The sequence below is a fragment of the Cololabis saira genome, chromosome 10 (assembly GCF_033807715.1).
Source record: "Cololabis saira isolate AMF1-May2022 chromosome 10, fColSai1.1, whole genome shotgun sequence".
In the NCBI taxonomy this organism is placed as follows: domain Eukaryota; kingdom Metazoa; phylum Chordata; class Actinopteri; order Beloniformes; family Belonidae; genus Cololabis; species Cololabis saira.
In genome coordinates, this window is record NC_084596.1 from 9,736,392 (window position 1) to 9,756,170 (window position 19,779).

Consider the following 19,779-nt stretch of genomic DNA (forward strand, 5'->3'; position numbering starts at 1 on the left):
TTGGTCCATTTTCAGACATTTTCGTCCATTTGAACCCCGGATGTCCGATTCGACACTTGTGGGTTTGGTTTTCATCAGGTGACCCCTTGAGTGTGTGCAAAAGCCCTGTGGAGCAGTGGCTCAGCTGTGGGCGCTTGCACAAGGCCATATCTCAGGAACGGCTTGACATCAGTCCTCGGCTCTACTTGACTTCTTCATGGTATACATTTTCTGTTTTTCTCACATGTAATTTCCTTTTGTTAAATGGTGTGACTTCATTGAACAGGGAAACCCGTTTCCGTACTGGTCACTTGACAATAAACACTTTGAATTGAACTGAAGTTTTATTCCTCTTAAAGTGCCGGGTTGGTGACATCTTGGTTTTAGCTTGAAGCCAATAACGGGTGAGTGTTTACGCAGCATTTAGGCGTTAAAACTGCAACCAGGTAACCAGACCTCTGTATTTAATCCATATCTAAGGTTTTGGTTCCAGCGGGAACTTTAATCTGAGCTGCCGCGGAAGCGTCACGACCGCCGGCGCTTTATTTCAAGCCACCCGCCTTGATCATTTCGACTTTTTGTAAATCGTTTATGGTAAATCATTTATGAGTGGCGGATGGATCTAAATAATACAATAACCGGGAGCCCGGGTGGCCCGGGCCGCCGTTGCCACGGAGACGAGACCTGGCCGGAGCAAGCAGCAGAGCGATTATCAGGTCCGTCATTGTTCCTCTGCTTGGGCAGAACCAAGCCGTGATTAAACACGACTCTGGGGCTAAACCGGGGGCTAATCCTCTAATTAAGCCTTGAACCCCCCCAAAGAGAAAAACCAGGATGAATAACTCAGATGTCGTCTTTTACCTGCAACTACCAGATTAAACCAGTGGTTTTGCTGGTTCTTGTACTGTGGATGTGGATCTGTCCCCCCCGACACCAGAGGGCCTGGTACCTGGGGTCGGTTCTGTCACATCGACCGATGAAGCAGCAGGAAGTTAACTCCTCGGGTCTTTGACGTAGCATCGATGACGTAGCAACGCTGACGTAGAAATGCTGACTTAGAAACGCTGACGTAGCAACGCTGACGTAGAAACGCCGAGGTAGCAACGCTGACGTAACAACGCTTACGTAGAAACGCTGACGTAGCAACGCTGACGTAGCAACGCTGACGTAGCAACGCTGACGTAGCAACGCTGACAGAGCAGAAGTCTCTCACTCTCATGAAATAAACTAAGAGAAACATTTCAAATTAGACTAGTTAAGGTTTTGATCAGTATGATGGAATGCTTCTGGGAAAGAGACGAGGAGACCCCTTTACTCCTACACCTACCCCTACTCCTGCCCCAATACCTGCACCTACCCCTACTCCTGCACCTACTCCTACTCCTGCAGCTACTCCTGCACCTACTCCTACTCCTGCACCTACCCCTGCCCCTACCCCTACTCCTACTCCTGCACCTACTCCTGCACCTACTCCTACTCCTGCACCTACTCCTACTCCTACTCCTGCACCTACTCCTACTCCTGCACCTACTCCTACTCCTGCACCTACCCCTACTCCTGCACCTACCCCTACTCCTGCACCTAGTCCTGCACCTACCCCTACCCCTGCACCTACTCCTGCACCCACCCCTACCCCTGCACCTACCCCTACTCCTGCACCTACCCCTACTCCTGCACCTACCCCTACACCTACCCCTGCACCTACCCCTACTCCTGCACCTACCCCTACTCCTGCACCTACCCCTACTCCTGCACCTACCCCTACTCCTGCACCTACCCCTACCCCTGCACCTGCCCCTACTCCTGCACCTGCCCCTACTCCTGCACCTACCCCTACCCCTGCACCTACTCCTGCACCTACCCCTGCACCTACCCCTGCACCTACCCCTGCACCTACCCCTACTCCTGCACCTACCCCTGCACCTACCCCTACACCTGCACCTACCCCTACACCTACCCCTACATCTACACCTGCACCTACCCCTACATCTACACCTGCACCTACCCCTACATCTACACCTGCACCTACCCCTACATCTACACCTGCACCTACCCCTACATCTACACCTGCACCTACCCCTACTCCTATTCCTGCACCTACCCCTACTCCTACCCCTACCCAAACACCTACTCCTGCAACTACCTCTGCACTTGCCCCAGCAGAGTGAGGTTAGGAACCCTAACCAGAGGAATCTGATTTGAAGGACCAGGAGTCCTGAAGCTGCTGAGGATGAAAGAGAAGACGAGAACGGAGACGAGGACGGAGACGTGGAGACGAGGACACAGAGACTAGACACTCTCGGCGCTGTAGAGCCAGACTGAGGTGGAAACACAAGTCTCTGTTACCGACGAGACTCTGAAGCCCCGGAGACGGTCGCCGGGGGGCGACGGAGCACCGCTTTCACACGTCAGCCGGCCGAGTGATAACAGCTCAGTTAATTTCCTCTGTGTGTGTGTGTGTGTGTGTGTGTGTGTGTGTGTGTGTGTGTGTGTGTGTGTGTGAGATAAAAATACATTAATCTGTGAGAGACAGAAACAGATTAATACATCCGTCTGGAGTACAGACAGATGCAGCAGATGTTCTGATGCATTCAGGTTCACGTAAACACAGCGCTGATAGGGAAAGACATCATGAATGACCCTGGAGAAGCAGGTACCATTTCCAAACTATCTGGACTCCATCGTCCTACTTTGAGAAGATGATTACAAGTGGAAATCTTGCTGAGCCCCCGTCCGTCTGCCAACAGCAGCAAGGAATTCTGGGAGAACACTGGAGCCCAGCTTCCAGACATATCTCCCATCTTTTAGTCCTGCTGCCTCCGCAAATCCCTCAGGATCACCTAGGACTCCTCCCATTATTATAAATTATTATTATTAGTAGTAGTAGTAGTAGTAGTAGTAATACTACCAATACATTTATAATAAAATATTATTATTATTATTAATAATTATAACTATAATTAATACATCTAATACATTTATTATAATAATAATAATACTAATAATTATTATTATTATTAATAATACTATTTATTGTTATAATTATTATTATTATTATTATTAGTAGTAGTAGTAGTAGTAGTAGTAGTAGTAATAGTAGTTATAATACTACCAATACATTTATAATAAAATATTATTATTATTACTAATTATAACTATAATTAATACATCTAATACATTAATAATAATAATAATAATAATAATATTAACAATAACAATAATAATAATAATATTAATAATAATAATAATAATAATATTTATTGTTATAATTAGTAGTAGTAGTAGTAATTATAATACTAATAATACATTTATAATAAATTATTATTATTAATAATTATAACTATATTATTATTATTATTATTATTATTATTATTATTATTATAATTAATACCACTAATACATTTATAATAATTATCATTATTTATAATATTTATTATTATTAGTAGTAGTAGTAGTAATTATAATTAATACTACTAATAAATGTATAATAATAAATTATTATTATTAATAATTATAATACCACTAATACATTTACAATAATTATTATTATTTATAATAATATGTATTATTATTATTATTATTATTATTATTATTATTATTATTATTATTATTATTATTATTATTACTACTCTGTGACGGACCAGGCGGTGTCTTTATTACGTCCTGATATCCAGAACCTCGGCGCTGAAGAGGTCGGACTTTATCTCTTGTGTTCTACAGACTCACTTGTCCTCCGTCCTGCCACCTCCCTTTCCTCCCCTTCCTTTGCGTCGTCGCTCTGAAGTTTAATAAAAGCGGGTTTATGAGTTTGCCAAGTTTGTGAGACGTGTGGAGGCGGCGACGGCAGTTGCAGTTGGGAGCGTTGCCATGGCGAACGCAGCCGGACCATCTGGAAGGTTCGGCTGTCCAGATACATCAGGGTTCTCACTCTTTCCCTGACGTTACTTTCCAGGACTTTTCCAGGATATTGCAATTAAAATATGTTGACAGCTACTTTTATTGGAAATTAATGAGGTAAAGTCGACATGAAAAGTCATTAATCTCTAGTTTCTTCTCCCATCCATCTGTGAACATACACAGTATTTTAATACAACAGAGTTCCTACATTTTTATTTCCTCTTACTTTCTGTTGTCAGACAATAAAACAAGTGAGTTAGTGGATAAAGCGCAGCTTGAAGATCACCTGTTACCTGTTATTAGCTCTGCTGAAATCAGAATAAAGGCCACGCCCACTTCAGCTCTGCCTGTCACTCAACACGGGAGAGGGCGGAGCTTGTGGCCACAGGGGAGAAAAACCTCACAACTAACAACACTCTTAAACTTTCAGCCGCTAGTTTTGTCTCTAAGCATTTAGCCCTTAACGGCGTCTGAAAAGTCGATAAATGTAGCTATAGTCAACCGGAAGCTCTGGGTTGGAGAGATGTGATTGGCTGCTAGCGTCACGTGGGGCAGAGAAGCTCCGTGGCTCCTCCTCCATGGTGCCTTAATGTTGCCCTGATCAGGTGACGACAGGTACGCAGAACTTAAGTACGTTAGGGTACGTGAAGGTACGTTAATGTAAGTGAAGGCACGTTAAGTTACGTTAGGGTGCGTTAAAGTACGTTAGGGCAGCGGTTCCCAACCTTTTCTGAACCGCGGACCGGTTTAATGTCTGACAATATTTTCACGGCCCAATCTAAAGGTGTAGTTGATAAAAACTAAATAAAAGATCGGCATTAAAAACTGTAATATTTTCTCCATAGTAATAATAATAATGAATAATAATAAAACATAATTTTCGAAAAAATAAAATGAAATGGAAATTGTAAATTACCTTTAATATGAGTATTTCTATAAATGTGTTTTTATGTTTGTTTTTATGTCGTCTCATTAACGTTATTTAAAGCCAGGCTTTTATTTTATTTGTTATTGGCGACCGATATTTAGTGCTTTTATTTTGAAGGCGCATCGCCGAGACCTTGTAAACATCCGGCGCTTCGGACTTTAATGGTTAAAGTTTAACGGCAGTAGAAAGTGTGTCTGAAAGACTAAACGAGTGTCGGGAATGCTAAAGTGACAATGCTAACTGACATAAAAAGCACCTGGCTGATGAGGATTTGTGCAAATTTTATGCCGTATTTATGTACAGCTTGAGTTTGGTCGCTCATGTATTATGTTAACGGTAGCTTTACTGCCGACCGAGCGAGCAGCTTTGTCGGTCTGTATAAATGAAAAATAAATGAAACTTATATGAATGTAAAAAGACTAAATTTATTTTATTTTCTTGCTTTATAGCTCTTACAGTGTGTTTGCAGTGTATTTACATCCAAGGAATAAAAACATTGTGAACCATCAGTTTGAGAGTCATCCATCATCATTCGGGGCTACAGAAATTGTTTTTTCCTTCTGTGCGGCCGGGTACCAGATGACCCACGGCCCGGTATCGGGCTGTGGCCCGGGGGTTGGAGATCACTGCGTTAGGGTACATTAGGGTGTGTTGAGGTATGTTCCAGTGTGTTCCGGTGTGTTCAGGTACTCACACCAACACGGGCCGGACGGCGTTGTTCATGTTCCCGTAGGCGGCTCGGCCCAGCAGCTCCCTGAAGCAGCTCTCCGCCAGTGCCGCCGGGTTCTCCTCGCCGTCCTGGCTGGCCGCCAGGGGCGTGCCGGGATGCCCCGTCCTGCCAGGAGAGAAAACATCAGTCCTCACATCAGCTCTGTCGCCGCAGGGCGGAGGGACAGGCGTGAAAAACAAACGCAATGGAGTCTGGTATTCGGGTTGCCGGGCCGGGGAACGGATCACCGGATCATCCAGGACCAGAAACTAGAGAAACCTGGAACAACAGAGTTCACAGGGATTGGATCCATTTCTCATGTTGGACATTAACCGTTCGTACGGACAAAAGGGATTGAAAGAGTGTAGGAGAGAGAGAGAGGGGGGCTGATGGACAGAAGAGTGGCCGGAGAGAAGAAAGGACAGAGAAACTGAAAAGAATCAATCAGAGCGGCTGATGAAGAGGAGAAATCAAATGAAGGTATCGACCCGCCTCAATCAGACCTGCGAGTGTGTGTGTGTGTGTGTGTGTGTGTGTGTGTGTGTGTCCAGCGTGCTGTCGTCGCTCTGTAACCACGCCTACTTTGAAACAGAGGTCACTACCGTATCCATGGCAATTGGAGGGTTGTTCACGCGGGTAGCAACTGACCGGACCTTCTGCTGAACAACTAAACCTACGAAGTTGAAGAGGAGAGGCCCACGAGGGAAGACGGAGGTCAGGTGTACCATCATCCTTTCCACTGATCGTCTTGGGGGGGGTGGGGGGGTTGACCCGATGGACGAGCCTGAACGTGGATGTGGACAGGGACCATGTCCTGGACTTCGTCGTACGGGTGTTGGAATCTCTGTGGAGAAACGGCCCGCAACCCGGATAACAGACTCTCTTTGGAGGAAAGTCTCCACAACCCGGATACCAGACTCTCTTTGGAGGAACGTCCCCACAACCCGGATACCGGACTCTCTGTGGAGGAACGTCCCTGCAACCCGGATACCGGAGTCTCTGTGGAGGAACGGCCCCACAACCCGGATACCGGACTCTCTGTGGAGGGACGTCACCGTGATCCGGATACCGGACTCTCTGTGGAGGAACGTCCCCGCAACCCGGATACCGGACTCTCTGTGGAGGAACGTCACCGCGATCCGGATACCGGACTCTCTGTGGAGGAACGTCACCGCGATCCGGATACCGGACTCTCTGTGGAGGAACGTCACCGTGATCCGGATACCGGACTCTCTGTGGAGGAACGTCACCGTGATCCGGATACCGGACTCTCTGTGGAGGAACGTCACCGTGATCCGGATACCGGACTCTCTGTGGAGGAACGGCCCTGCAACCTGGATACTGGACTCTCTGTGGAGGAACGGCCCCACAACCCGGATACCGGACTCTCTGTGGAGGAACGTCACCGTGATCCGGATACCGGACTCTCAGTCACCGTTACTAGTACTGCACGAGACTCGTAGTTCTGGTACCAGGGACGTTTCACCACCTGTTCAGGTCATTAGTTGACTATGTCCACTCAAATAAAAAACGCCTGACGGATTCGTGTTTTTTCATCTCCGAACATCTGGGAGATGCTCACGTACAAATAATTAAAGTAAAAATAAAATGTATAGTGGATGTTAATTCCTTTGCAAAAGCTTCTCTAAACCTGCTTGGTCCCACAATGGCAGCTAATACCAACTTCTGCAAGAGTCTGATTCCTCCGGCGCCGCCGAGCCGGCAGCAGACGGAGCCCGGCTCCCGCCACCCGCAGGAAACGGTGCAACAGTGAATCAGTTCCCCGGCAACAAGGCCACTCACAGACGGGCTGCAGGCAGCCGGGTCTCCGGAGGGAAACAAGGCAATTACCGCCCTCCCGACCGGCGGTTCAGGGGAAATCAAACGCTTATCGCCCGTTACGAGCAGGGAAATAAAAAGCTTGCTGTTGGTTCTTGTTTAATGAAGTGGGAAGAATAAAGTTAGTTGCTGCTGTTTTCTGAGGACTACGCGTCCAGAGAGGATCTAGTGAGTCGGGGAAACTCGACTTTAATCGACCCAAAACTCTCCATCTGACATCCTACAGTGACTACGTTTACATGCAGTCAAAATTCGGGTTATTGCTAATATTCCGGTTACTGAAACATTCGGAATATTCCGTTTACATGCGTGAGCAAACAGGGTTATCCCTGTATACATGGTAATTAATCATTCGGGATATCTGGATTAAACCAGCGACCCGCGGAGAATGTGATGACGCAATTCCCATCACTTCCGCTTCTTCTTCCTGTATCCAAATTCAAAACAAATGCTGCTTTGCGCAACTTTTCACTCACCTTCTTGTAAATCTTCTATCCCCGTACTTTGTACCGTCTACAAATGCAAAAATGTTCATATTCTTCATTTCATTTATGAAGTGATTAGTCTCCTCCTGGTCTTGCGTTTCTCCGTGTTTATAAGAACTTCCTGGACTCAAAAGACCAGGATTCCTTGCGAACATGTGCAGAAAAAAAATTAACCCAGGGGTCATATTCAGGTTTTTAAAAATCCGAATATTCGGGTTTTTAAAATTCGGGTTATTCAAAAGGGTTATTGGTGTTTACATGGCTGTGCAAATTCGGGTTATTGCCAATATTCGGGTTTTAAAAGGGTTATTGATGCATGTAAACGCAGTCAGTGTAATAATTGACCCTTTGTCAAGCCCCGCCCCCGTTGCCAGGTCAGACAACTGTCATCTATCTCTCCCGTCCACTTCCGTTGTAAAAACGGGGTTTTACCTCACTTTATTTCTAATTATTGGACCAAAAATAAAAATCAACAGCAACTAGATATAAATAAAAAAGTACTTTTAAAGTACATGGTACCTAAAGTACAGGTACCGTGGAGTGAGTTTAAAAAACTGAGGTTTTTGTCAAAAACGAGATCTTTTGATGAGTTTAGCTGACAGCACGGTAGAAGGTGTGGCCGTCCACGTAGCTTCATCCAAATTTATGGTTGGTTTTGGGATGAAATGTATACGTTATTCTCTTTTACCTGAGCCCCGAGCACACCGCTTAACCATTTTAAGATAAATAAATAAATAAAAGGTTTTCATGGTGGTATGCGTTGTAGCTGCTGCCGAGCCAACTTTGTTTTGCAGTACGGATCAGATTTCTGCCAGTTGGGATTGAAATACGCTAAAAATACAGTGTTCCTTTTACTATTACTATTACGAGTATAAAAAAGTAAAAAAATAATCTAGTGACTTAAATTTAAATAAAAACTAGGGTTTTTCCTTTAATGTGAATGAGAGAGACGGCTGTTTGGTCCAACTGGATAAACCGGATGCAGCAGCGGAGGATGATGTTTCTGGTCATGAACCAATCAGAAGGCTGACAAAGGGTCAATTAGTACAATCTTCCACATTTTAAAACAAATACCTCTGACGTTGTTTCTGAATACGCTGCTTGAGACCTCTTAAGTCTGAATCTGCTGCTCATGTGACATCTGAAAGGTTTACTGCATTAAAAAAAACCACATGGTGTCGGCCTCCACTGGGTGTGATTGATCCACCCGCGGCGCTCCAAGGCCGGTGGTTTAGCTGGTACCGCTCCGGAAACGGAGGTACGGTTCTCCCCGACGCAGGACCCCACTTCGTTTTTAGTGGATCAAAGTTAAGAGAAGAGATGTTTAAACACAAACCAGGACCCTAAAATAGCTTCTTGTTCCCATGGAAACGGCACTAATGAGATGAGAACGGAGTGAGAGCAGAGAGGAAGGGAGGAGAGGTGTCTCGTGTGAGGCGGGTAATAAGACGCGCTGCAGAGAAGGTGGCAGAAATAGGTGAAGAAGAAGAGGAGAGGTGTTCAGGAGGAGATGGGGGGGGATTCAGTCAGGAGGTTGTTGGTTTGATGCCAGACTCCAGTCTGACCTCATTAACGAGGGGGCGTGGCCGTCCATCCATCAAGTAAATAATGAAACAAGTGCATAAATGCAAAACTACAACATATCAATCGGGTCATTGACGGTAGTCATAGTGAATCACAGGAGCAAATCTTCATTTATGAACCCAGAAATAAAAGTCATGTGAATTGAATGTGAGAGTTCAGAGGCGGCCATGACGGCAGCCATGACGGCAGCCATGACGGCAGCCATGACGGCAGCCATGACGGCAGCCGACGGCGGCGTCTCCGCCACCAGCTCCGCACCAACGAACTGAGCTATAAATAACTGCCACACATACGTGAGGAAGACGTGGTAGGATGCTGTTAGGATGCTGTCATTTCATTAATCGATTATTTTAATAATCGATTATTTTTTCGATTAATGGGAAAAAAAAAAATTATTCCCAAACATGTGAACAGGTTGCTGCTCAAATGTTCTGAAATATTAAATAAACCTTGGCACTTTGACACTGCGTATTTATACACAGTGTGAAGATGCCTTTTTTTCCTCCTCTATCCCAGTGTCATCCTTGGGAAAACAGGCGCATTATAAACATCTATGTCGCCGACGGTGTATCCAAAGTCAAATTGCCTGTTTGATGTATTCAAACCCTGTCTGATTCTGAAAAAAAATAAATACATTTTTGTCAATAGCTTTAGTAAAAAAAATAAATGTAAGCAAAATACTTTTGTTTTTTTAACAAAGTGCAAAAAATAGTCAAAAAACAATAAAAAATTATTTTTGTTATTTAAAGCTGTTGGAACGATAAATGAATGTTTAAGAAGGTTTGTTTCAACATTAACACTTGTGTGTTACTATTAATGTAGAGAACTATATATATATATATATATATATATATATATATATATATATGCCTGTGACATAATTGTGACAGTTTTTCGACTCGTACCCATAAACTTGAATTCGTGTTCACAGTGAAGACTCGTAGTCGTAGAAATTAGAGTTGTATTCACAAGACTTTGCACTCACAGCTTTTACATTCATACTCACATAAAAACATCCTAACCCTAATAGTTTATCAGACTCGTGTGTGTGACAGCAGAATTTTGGGTACAACTTTTTTATTTACATACAAATGTTTATCATTACGAATACGAATAGTTATAACACGGACACATCTTTTTGGAAGTTATCTTACTCCATATATATATATATATATATATATATATATATATATATATATATATATCAGTGACGTGCAGTCAGAGGAGGCAGGGGAGGCTGTGCCTCCCCTGTCTTCATGGAAAGAAAGAAGTGTAAAATGAAAAAAAAAATATTTTTTTTCATATTTATCAATTGATTTGTACTATAAAGTAATTTTCCATTTAACTTCACCATTTTTAGATTATTTTTTTCCTTAAAATCCCGAATTTTCACATTTGCCGTTCAAATGCTGAGAAGATACGGGCGGTGAGGCAGCGCAGCGCTGAGCCTCCCCTTGGATTGCGCAATGACTCGGGTAACTGTGCTGCCATGTCATGTACTGAGACCAGATCGCTGTCTCTTTGTATGTCATTATTAAAATTTTCAAACACGTTTGCTATATGAAATAGGTTTCCATAGTTAAGCTGATTTATGTAATGAACAGCAACTATGGCCCGGTTTCACAGACAAGGCTTATATCAAGCCAGGAGTAGGCCTAAGTCAGACTAGTAAAGCTAGGTAATTTAAGTGGCTTGCATGAGCGTGGCTTATATTTGTCTTAGTTAGTCCCAGACTGTGGAGTCCTGGAGTAAGCTTAAATGAGAACACCTCATTAGCTTAAGTGGGAGCACAGTCTGTTAGCCTAATGGTGCTCACAAAAACCTGGAATGGAATTGAGGACAGTTTTGCTGGAGGGAATTTTGACACCAAACATGGTTGAAGCTAAAAGAACACGCTCAAAGAAATATACTATTTATGAAAAAAAAACTCTACTTAAACAAATTTTGGGAAATCATGCTGTTATTGAAAGTAAAGGGCATAGTGCTGCTGTTGAACATAAGAAGAACAATGCTTGGGCTGCCATTTGCAGTGAATTCAATGCAAATTAAAATGTAACCACACTTTTGTATCTAACGGTGTTCTTTTCCCAGAGGAAATTATTCTAACCCTGGTGGAAGAGTCAGTGCACAGTCACTGTGCACCCTCCACATCTGGCATGGCATCCCAGAGAAAAGATGCTGCCAAAACCTTCCAGCAGAGACCAAAAAGGATGTCAATGCATGAAAAGTTAGCCTTAGAAGTTCATGAGCAGAAAATGAAATATCTGAAAGAAGAGCATGACATGAAAATGAGAATTCTACAGGTCGAATTGGATATGAAATTAGAAGAGAGAGTTGTTCAAAGAAAGATGCATGAGATAGCTATGTAATGTAATGAAATACACTTGACAAGAGTGTGAGTATTGTAGTCACCACAACCTAAATTTTAGGACAGCCTTGGTTGAGTTTCCCATTTAATTTTTCAGCACACTATTGCACTGCAATGTGAAAGCAGCTAAGTGCAAGTCCTTGTTGGACTGGCATGGGCACATCTGAATCATTCTGGTCTTCCATTGGAGGGTCAGGACAATTATACTGCTTTAGGTAGTTGTACAGCTTCAGGTAGTTGTGCAGCACAGCTGTAGCAATGATCACCTTGCAGCATCTTCTTGGCTCAAAATGAAGTGTATTGCATAAACACTGGAATTGATTTGTCCACACCCCAAACATACGCTCGACCATCCCTCTAGTGCGAATATGAGCTTTGTTATATCTTTGCTGCTCAGTTGTTGTGGGATGTGGCCAAGGTGTGAATAAATAGGAACTCTGCGCATATGCACTGTCACCAATTAGTATTCCGCTATGTTGCCCTCTCTCAAACTGAGCACACAATGAAGAGTTGTGAAAAATCCTTGAGTCATGTGTTGCTCCCTTCAAACGGGCGACAATGTTTGAAAACTCTAAATTGGGAGTGCATACAGCCTGAACATTGATGGAAAACCAGTTCTTACGGTTCCTGTACTCCTCAGCATCAGGAGTTGATGGACACTTGATTTCAACATGACATCCATCAATACAGCCAATCACTCCTGGGAAGTTCCCATATTCGTAGAATCACGATTTATAGTTGGCTTGCTCAGCAGCATCAGGGAACTTAATGTACAGATTTCTCAGTTCACAAATGGCACTGCAGACATTGTGAACTATTCTAAACACTGTTGCTTTGCTGACACCACACAAATCACCAGTTTCACGATGAAAGGTTCCAGATGCCAAGAATCTCAAAGTTATCAGAACTTGGAGAGAACTGGGTACAGGCCTTCCTTTATGAGACATGGAGGAAAGTCTAGGCTCAAGCAAAGTAATTATCTCCAGTACATCTTCTTTGTACATACGAAAGCGGTTTCGGAAAGTTATTTCATCAAACTGATTCAATGGATTACTCCTATCCACAAGTATTTGTCTGGCTGGCCTCTGTAGCGAATATTGGTCTTCATTTAGATATTCCAAATACTCCATGCTCCCAAACCATCTGTGCTCCCTTTCACAAACAGTACTAAGCTGAAGTTAAACCTGCCTCTTGCAGGATTAATATAAACTTAAATTTAGTCCTAGAGTAGCTCTAATCCACCCTTTTGCAATTGGCTTTGTTTAATCCAGAACAGACTAAATCTATGACTATTTTAAGATATGTCTGTGCAAGTGACTTAAAGTTAAGCCAGCTCAAACAGCATTTTAGTCTGAGACTAGGCTTAAGCCTTGTCTGTGAAACCGGGCCTATATGTGTGTAATGTGTTTCTTGTGCCGGCGCAATCATAAAACAGCTGAAAATAGGCAAGGGGGAGGCACGCACTTCTCGTGCCTCACGGTAGGGGGCGCTGGTGAACTCAGGGATTCTTCTTGCGCGACTCTTGCTGCAGAATAAGTGACAAGCAGAAGTTTACAGTTATCCGTTATCTTCTCGCCTGGTCTTACTTTCAGAATGGAGGATTACATTTCTAAATTGAAGGGATTTTCCAATTTGGATTTTCAATCGAAGCAGGAGGTAATACTTAGGGGAAGACCAACGCCGGAGCTAAAATGTTTGCTCCATCGAGACAGAGAGGCTTTTAAAGATGTAGGAAGATAAGGAAGCGTTCTACAATCAGGTCATCGCTGCTTTTGTTCACAAGGAGCGGCGCATGGACTTCATTTATAAGTAAAGGTAAGACCATAATAACTTTTTTTTAATTAAATGTGCTTTTTGTGCGCTACAGGTTGTATGTGTAAAGCATTTGTAAGTGAATGACGATAGGAGGTTTCAGTGGCGAAACTTTTTTTTGTGTTTACATCAATGTTATGGGCTGGTTATAAAGATATATCTAGTTTAAATAAAAATTTAAATTTATAGATGATCTCGGATGATGCCGGTGTAGTGCGCATGTGTAACCCATATTTGCGTAGAGGAAGAGTTGGCGAGTGAGGAGAGGAAAGGAGTTAAGGCTGATTTATGGTTCCGCGTTACACCAACGCAGATTACGGCGTAGGGTACGCGGCGACGCGCGCCTTACGCCGTACCCTACGGCGTCGATTTACGCGGAACCATAATTCAGGCTTGAGAGTTGAACTGTTGTCAGGAATTAATTAATGACTTTGCCCAGCGGAAGGCCTGGAAAGTCAAACTGTAATTGTAAGTAATGACCCATTATTATTAATATTTGTTATAGTGATAGTCTATCACTAGTTTGATCTGTGCGCTGTGTGGGTTTATTCTCAGCTGTTGCACTGCCGGTGTTCTGTCGCACACCGGCGCACTGTGTGCATTATGATGTTGGTTATATGTGCTTTTTGTTGTGTTTATGCGCTATGATTGTTTTTATGTGGTGTTCCGCCGTGTCACCAAATTGCAATGTGCTTGTGTTATTGATGTGGATTTTTTTTTAAACATATCTATCTGCGCTGTGGTTGTGTTAGGAGTTAAAGCTGTCAGTAGTGCCCGTTGTCATTTAAATGGTGATGTATCTGCTGTGAGATTGCGTCAATCACAGCGTGTCTGTTTTGCATTGTGATGGGCAGGGCCCGGTTTAATGATCTTTCATCGGGGCCCGGTGCTGACTTGTTTCGCCACTGGGAGGTTTTAAACATAACCAGTTAACTGCTGCCATTCAAATGGTGAATAAGTTGCTCTGGAGGGATCATATGCTTGTAAATCTGACTGATGAAGTCAGTGCCTCCCCATCAATGAATCTCACCGCACGTCACTGATATATATATATATATATATATATATATATATATATATATATATATATATATATATATATATATATATATATATATATATATATATATATATATATATATATATATATATATATATACACATACACTGTATATATATATAAATAAAGCCAACACCTTTAATAATTGAGTTGAATCGATTTTCTGTTAGTGGTTCAGGTTTGGGAGCCAGTGTAGAGGAAAACTGTCTCAAACCAGGACCGGCCCACTAACGATTGGGTCCCGGCCCGGTTCTGCAGGCGTGCCGTACCTTTCCGGGTCCTCGCTGTCCTGCATGTTGAACAGCATGGACGGGATCAGCTTGTCCATGTGCTGCGGCTCCCAGATGATGGCCTGCAGCTCGTCGTTCACCGTCTTCCTCACCACTCCCTGGAGGCCCTTGATGCCGGCCACGCGGATCCTGGGGGGACACGGGTTCAGAGGGTGGGCGGACAGAACCAGCAAGCAGAACCAGCCCAAATGGAACCACCAACCAGAACCATCCCAATGAGACCATCCAAAGAGAACCACCCCAATGGAACCACCCTAACAGAACCACCACTCCAGGCCGTTGCTCCCAGGCTTTGGAACGATCTTCCGCTCTCTCTGCGTTCGATGGAGTCTGTTGATCCTTCAAAAGGCAACGTAAGACGTATTTATTTGTGCAGGCTTTTGCCTAATTGTCTTAGGGCTGTTATGATTGTCAATGTGTTGTCTTGGCCTTTTAAACTTAAATTTGTACCGTATTTTTGCGACCTTACGGCGCGCCGTGTGGAAAAGCGCACCCTCATTTTTGTGTGTCATTTCTGGATTTAAAAACACACACGCGGTGCACCGACCGAAAAGGCGGCTCTACACACGCGCCGCCTCACAACAACACATACACGTGGCATGCCGCTTTACAGCAACACACACACGAGCATGTAAGTGTGCGTATTTAAACGGGAGCGGGAGGAAAACACTTTATTTAAATTACTACATTAATCAAACCCATCAAATCTTCATCCTCCGTTTCTGCATTAAACAGGTGCGCTAAGATAGTTAGATGGATAGATTTATTCCTTGGGTAAATTTGGTTTACAGTGAGTGCTTCCTCATACAATCCACCATCCCCCCTGATTTTTTTTTACAACTCGAGTACTGTATATCAGTGATCATCAACTATTGTCAAGACTCAGCGTGTCGGGTTTCATCCGAGCCTGAGACCGGGAGAAATGATCAGCTGAGACCGGGAGAAATGATCAGCTGAGACCGGGAGAAATGATCAGCTGAGACCGGGAGAAATGATCAGCTGAGACCGGGAGAAATGATCAGCTGAGACCGGGAGAAATGATCAGCTGAGACCGGGAGAAATGATCAGCTGAGACCGGGAGAAATGATCAGCTGAGACCGGGAGAAATGATCAGCTGAGACCGGGAGAAATGATCAGCTGAGACCGGGAGAAATGATCAGCGCTGCGACGGGCACGACAGTGCACCGTCCAGCCCAGCAGACACGTCAGCCCACACATCTACAATCCTTCAACAGTAAATGACGGAGCCCGCCGACCGAGCGGGAGCCGGCGCGTTCCAGCCCGCGGGGACGCGTCGGCTCCCGCTCGGTCGGTTCATCCGTCCTTTGGGTCCGCCTCCGCGGTGGAGCTCCCCCAGGAGTCACGTCTCCTTCTCGGTAGCGAGGAGTCCGCTCCAGGGTCCCACCACGGAGCCGCCGGGCAATCGCGGGCAATGCCCCCCTTCCCTCTTTAAAGTTCTCATGGTGGTCTCTACTAAGTCCCAAATCACGGGCAATTCACGCGCCCCCCTTCTCATGGTGGCCTCAATGACGTCCGCCTTACAATAATGCAATGGGCGCATTGCGTCATTGGGCGCACGGCACATTTAAAAATGAAAGAAAAGACGTTTATATGCGCCTAATGGTCGTGAAAATACGGTATGTATCTTTTAACTGTGTTTGTGTTGTAACTGTGAAGCGCTCTTTGACCATGGTCTGTGAAGGGCGCTGTACAAATAAAGCTTACTTACTTACTTACTGACCACACTAACAGAACCACCAAACAAAACCATCCCAACAGAACTAGTGATGCACCGAATGTTCGGTAACCGAAATTGTTCGGCCGAAAATAGCAAAAAAAACACTTTGTGTTCGGTGGAATAAGTGGGGAAAAAAACGAACAATTAATAACGGCGTGTGATGACGCAATCAAACAGCGAACAGCGTGGAGTGAGGGGGGAGCGGTGTTAAATGCAGCAAACATGTCAGCATGTCAGATCATTACTTGGATGTGGGAAAAAGCAGAGGACACGAGAAATGATCCAGGCTGAGTTGGATTTGGGAAACCGCTGGTGATGGAGACGGTGACAGGACGCACAGCGCAGGAGATCGGGGAGAGAGCGCAGAGAAAAGGGCCCGTACTACTGATGCGGTGGAGAACACCCACTGACTGCGTTTACATGCAGTCAAACTTCGGGTTATTGCTAATTTACCGGTTACTGAAACATTCAGAAAATTCTGTTTCCATGGTAATTGATCATTCGGGATATCCCGATCAAACCAGCGACGCGTGGAGAACGTGATGACGCAATTCCCGTCATTTCCGCTTCTTCTTCCTGTATCCAAATTCAAAACAAATGCTGCTTCGGGCAACTTTTCTCTCACCTTCTTGTAAATCTCGCTATCCCGGTACTTTCTACCGTCTACAAATGCAGAAATGTTCATATCCTTCATTACATTTATGAAGTGATTAGTCTCCTCCTGGTCTTGTGTTTCTCCGTGTTTATAAGAACTTCCTGGACTCAAAAGACCAGGATTCCTTGTGAACAGAACATGTGCAGAAAACAAGTTCATGTTCCGTTTGATGGGGATGTTCTGTTTGGCGTTTACATGACCCAATATTCAGGTTTTAAAAGGAGTAACCCAGGGGTCATATTCATTCATTCAAAGGGGTTATTGGTGTTTATAAAAAAAAAATAAAATAAAAATTTTATAAAAGTTGTAAACTGTCTTCATTATGACCAAAGACCCAGATCTGTGCCAGCGAGGGATGCAGGATTCATTTGATCGAGGATGCAGCTGGAATTTCACCAAAATAATCCGGGAATCTGTCTACATACAAATGTAAACTGAACAATTCATAATTTTGTCTTTGTTTTGAATTTAATTGTAAATGACTGATAATTTTAGGATAATCAAGCATCCAGATGATCAGAGCAAAACCTAGTTGTAGTGAAAACGTTATCAAATGAAAAAACAACTGCAGGAGGCCCAATGATGAACCCTGCGGGACTCCAACCCTTTAAATGTTTCCCAAAACTAATAATCGACAAGACGACAAATCAACCCCAGAGACTTGCCTGTTTTTTTTTGTTTTTTTTGTGTTTTTTTAAGATTTATTAGGACCAGTTCCTTGACGAGTCTCACACAGAAGACTTTCCCGTTTTTAAAAGAAGCGTATAATTGTTTGAGGACTGAGGTCCAGGAGCGTGACGGTACCTGGTTCTGGTCTCGGGGTCTTCGTGAGTGGAGTGGCACATGGAGCTGAACTGGGACACGAAGAAGTCGTAGCGGCGATGGTAGGACGGGGTGTCCTCCTCGATGTTGGCGAACTTCACAAACTAGAGAGGACAGGGAGAAGGACGACACATTTACTGACACATTTCTTAACAATAAGACTTAAAAAGATGAAACGCTGTTAACGTTTTTTATTCATTTCTAGTGTAAACACAGTTGATCATTTTACATGCATTATTTAACCCTGTCTTCGGGTCAAGGAAGGAGGAAGGGAAGAAGGGAGGGAGGAAGGAAGGAAGGAAGGAAGGAAAGAAGGAAGAAAAGGGAGAAAAAAAGGAAGGAAGGAAGGAAGGAAAGAAGGAAGGAAGGAAGGAAAGAAGGAAGAAAAGGGAGAAAAAAGGAAGGAAGGAAGGAAAGAAGGGAGGACAGAAGGGAAAAAAGAAGGAAGGAAGGAAAGAAGGGAGGAAAGAAGGAAAGAAGGGAGGAAGGGAGGAAGGAAGGAAGGAAGGAAGGAAGGAAGGAAGGAAGGAAGGAAGGAAGGAAGGGAGGAAGGAAGGAAGGAAGGGGAAAAAAGAAGGAAGGAAGGAAGGAAGGGAGAAAAGAAGGAAGGAAAGAAGGAAAGAAGGAAGAAAAGGGAGAAAAAAAGGAAGGAAGGAAGGAAGGAAAGAAGGAAGGAAGGAAGGAAAGAAGGAAGAAAAGGGAGAAAAAAGGAAGGAAGGAAGGAAAGAAGGGAGGACAGAAGGGAAAAAAGAAGGAAGGAAGGAAAGAAGGGAGGAAAGAAGGAAAGAAGGGAGGAAGGGAGGAAGGAAGGAAGGAAGGAAGGAAGGAAGGAAGGAAGGAAGGAAGGAAGGAAGGGAGGAAGGAAGGAAGGAAGGGGAAAAAAGAAGGAAGGAAGGAAGGAAGGGAGAAAAGAAGGAAGGAAAGAAGGAAAGAAGGGAAAAAGGAAGGAATGAAGGAAGGAATGAAGAAAAGAAGGAAGGAAGGAAAGAAGGGAGGAAGGGAGAAAGGAAGGAAGGAAGGAAGGAAGGAAGGAAGGAAGGAAGGAAGGAAGGAAGGAAGGAAGGAAGGAAGGAAGGAAGGAAGGAAGGAAGGAAGGAAGGAAGGAAGGAAGGAAGGAAGGAAGGAAAAAAACAGTGAGGATGTGGATGAATGAATAATGATTTCTGTAAAGCGCTCTGGGTGCCTTGAAGGGCGCTATATAAATCCAAATCATTATTATTAAAAAAGAAGGAAGGAAGGAAGGAAGGGATAAAAGAAGGAAGGAAAGAAGGAAGGAAGGACGGAAGGGAGAAAAGAAGGAAGGAAGGAAAGAAGGGAGGAAGGGAAAAAAGAAGGAAAGGAGGAAAGAAGGAACAGGAGAATTAGGTCATTTTGACCCAAAGACAGTTCAAGGGTTAAAATGTCTGAACTGGAATGGCCTCGCTGCTGAAATGTGTTTTTTGTCCGTCCTCCTCACCGAGTTGGTCCCCAGGACCTGCAGGTCCGGCTCCCGGGACTCCAGCAGCTTGGCCACCATGTGCAGGAAACTCTCCACGAAAGGTTTGATGCTCTGGGAGTGACAGGCCATCAGCAGCTGGTCCAGGGCCTCCATGGCGATCACCACGTACCTGCAG

The 19,779-nt window shown here is 44.1% G+C and overlaps 1 protein-coding gene across 4 annotated transcripts in view; it reads right to left on the reverse strand.

Moving 5' to 3' along the window:
- Nucleotides 1-19,779, reverse strand: part of efr3a (EFR3 homolog A (S. cerevisiae)) — a 121,952-nt gene that overhangs the window by 41,428 nt on the left and 60,745 nt on the right. For all 4 annotated transcript variants that reach the window (XM_061731665.1, XM_061731664.1, XM_061731663.1 and 1 more), the window contains exons 5-8: nucleotides 19,623-19,773; nucleotides 18,149-18,270; nucleotides 14,931-15,080; nucleotides 5,499-5,639 (exon numbers count right to left, since the gene is read on the reverse strand). In XM_061731665.1, the coding sequence (XP_061587649.1) occupies nucleotides 5,499-5,639; nucleotides 14,931-15,080; nucleotides 18,149-18,270; nucleotides 19,623-19,773 (564 nt within the window). The remainder of the gene's footprint in view (nucleotides 1-5,498; nucleotides 5,640-14,930; nucleotides 15,081-18,148; nucleotides 18,271-19,622; nucleotides 19,774-19,779) is intronic.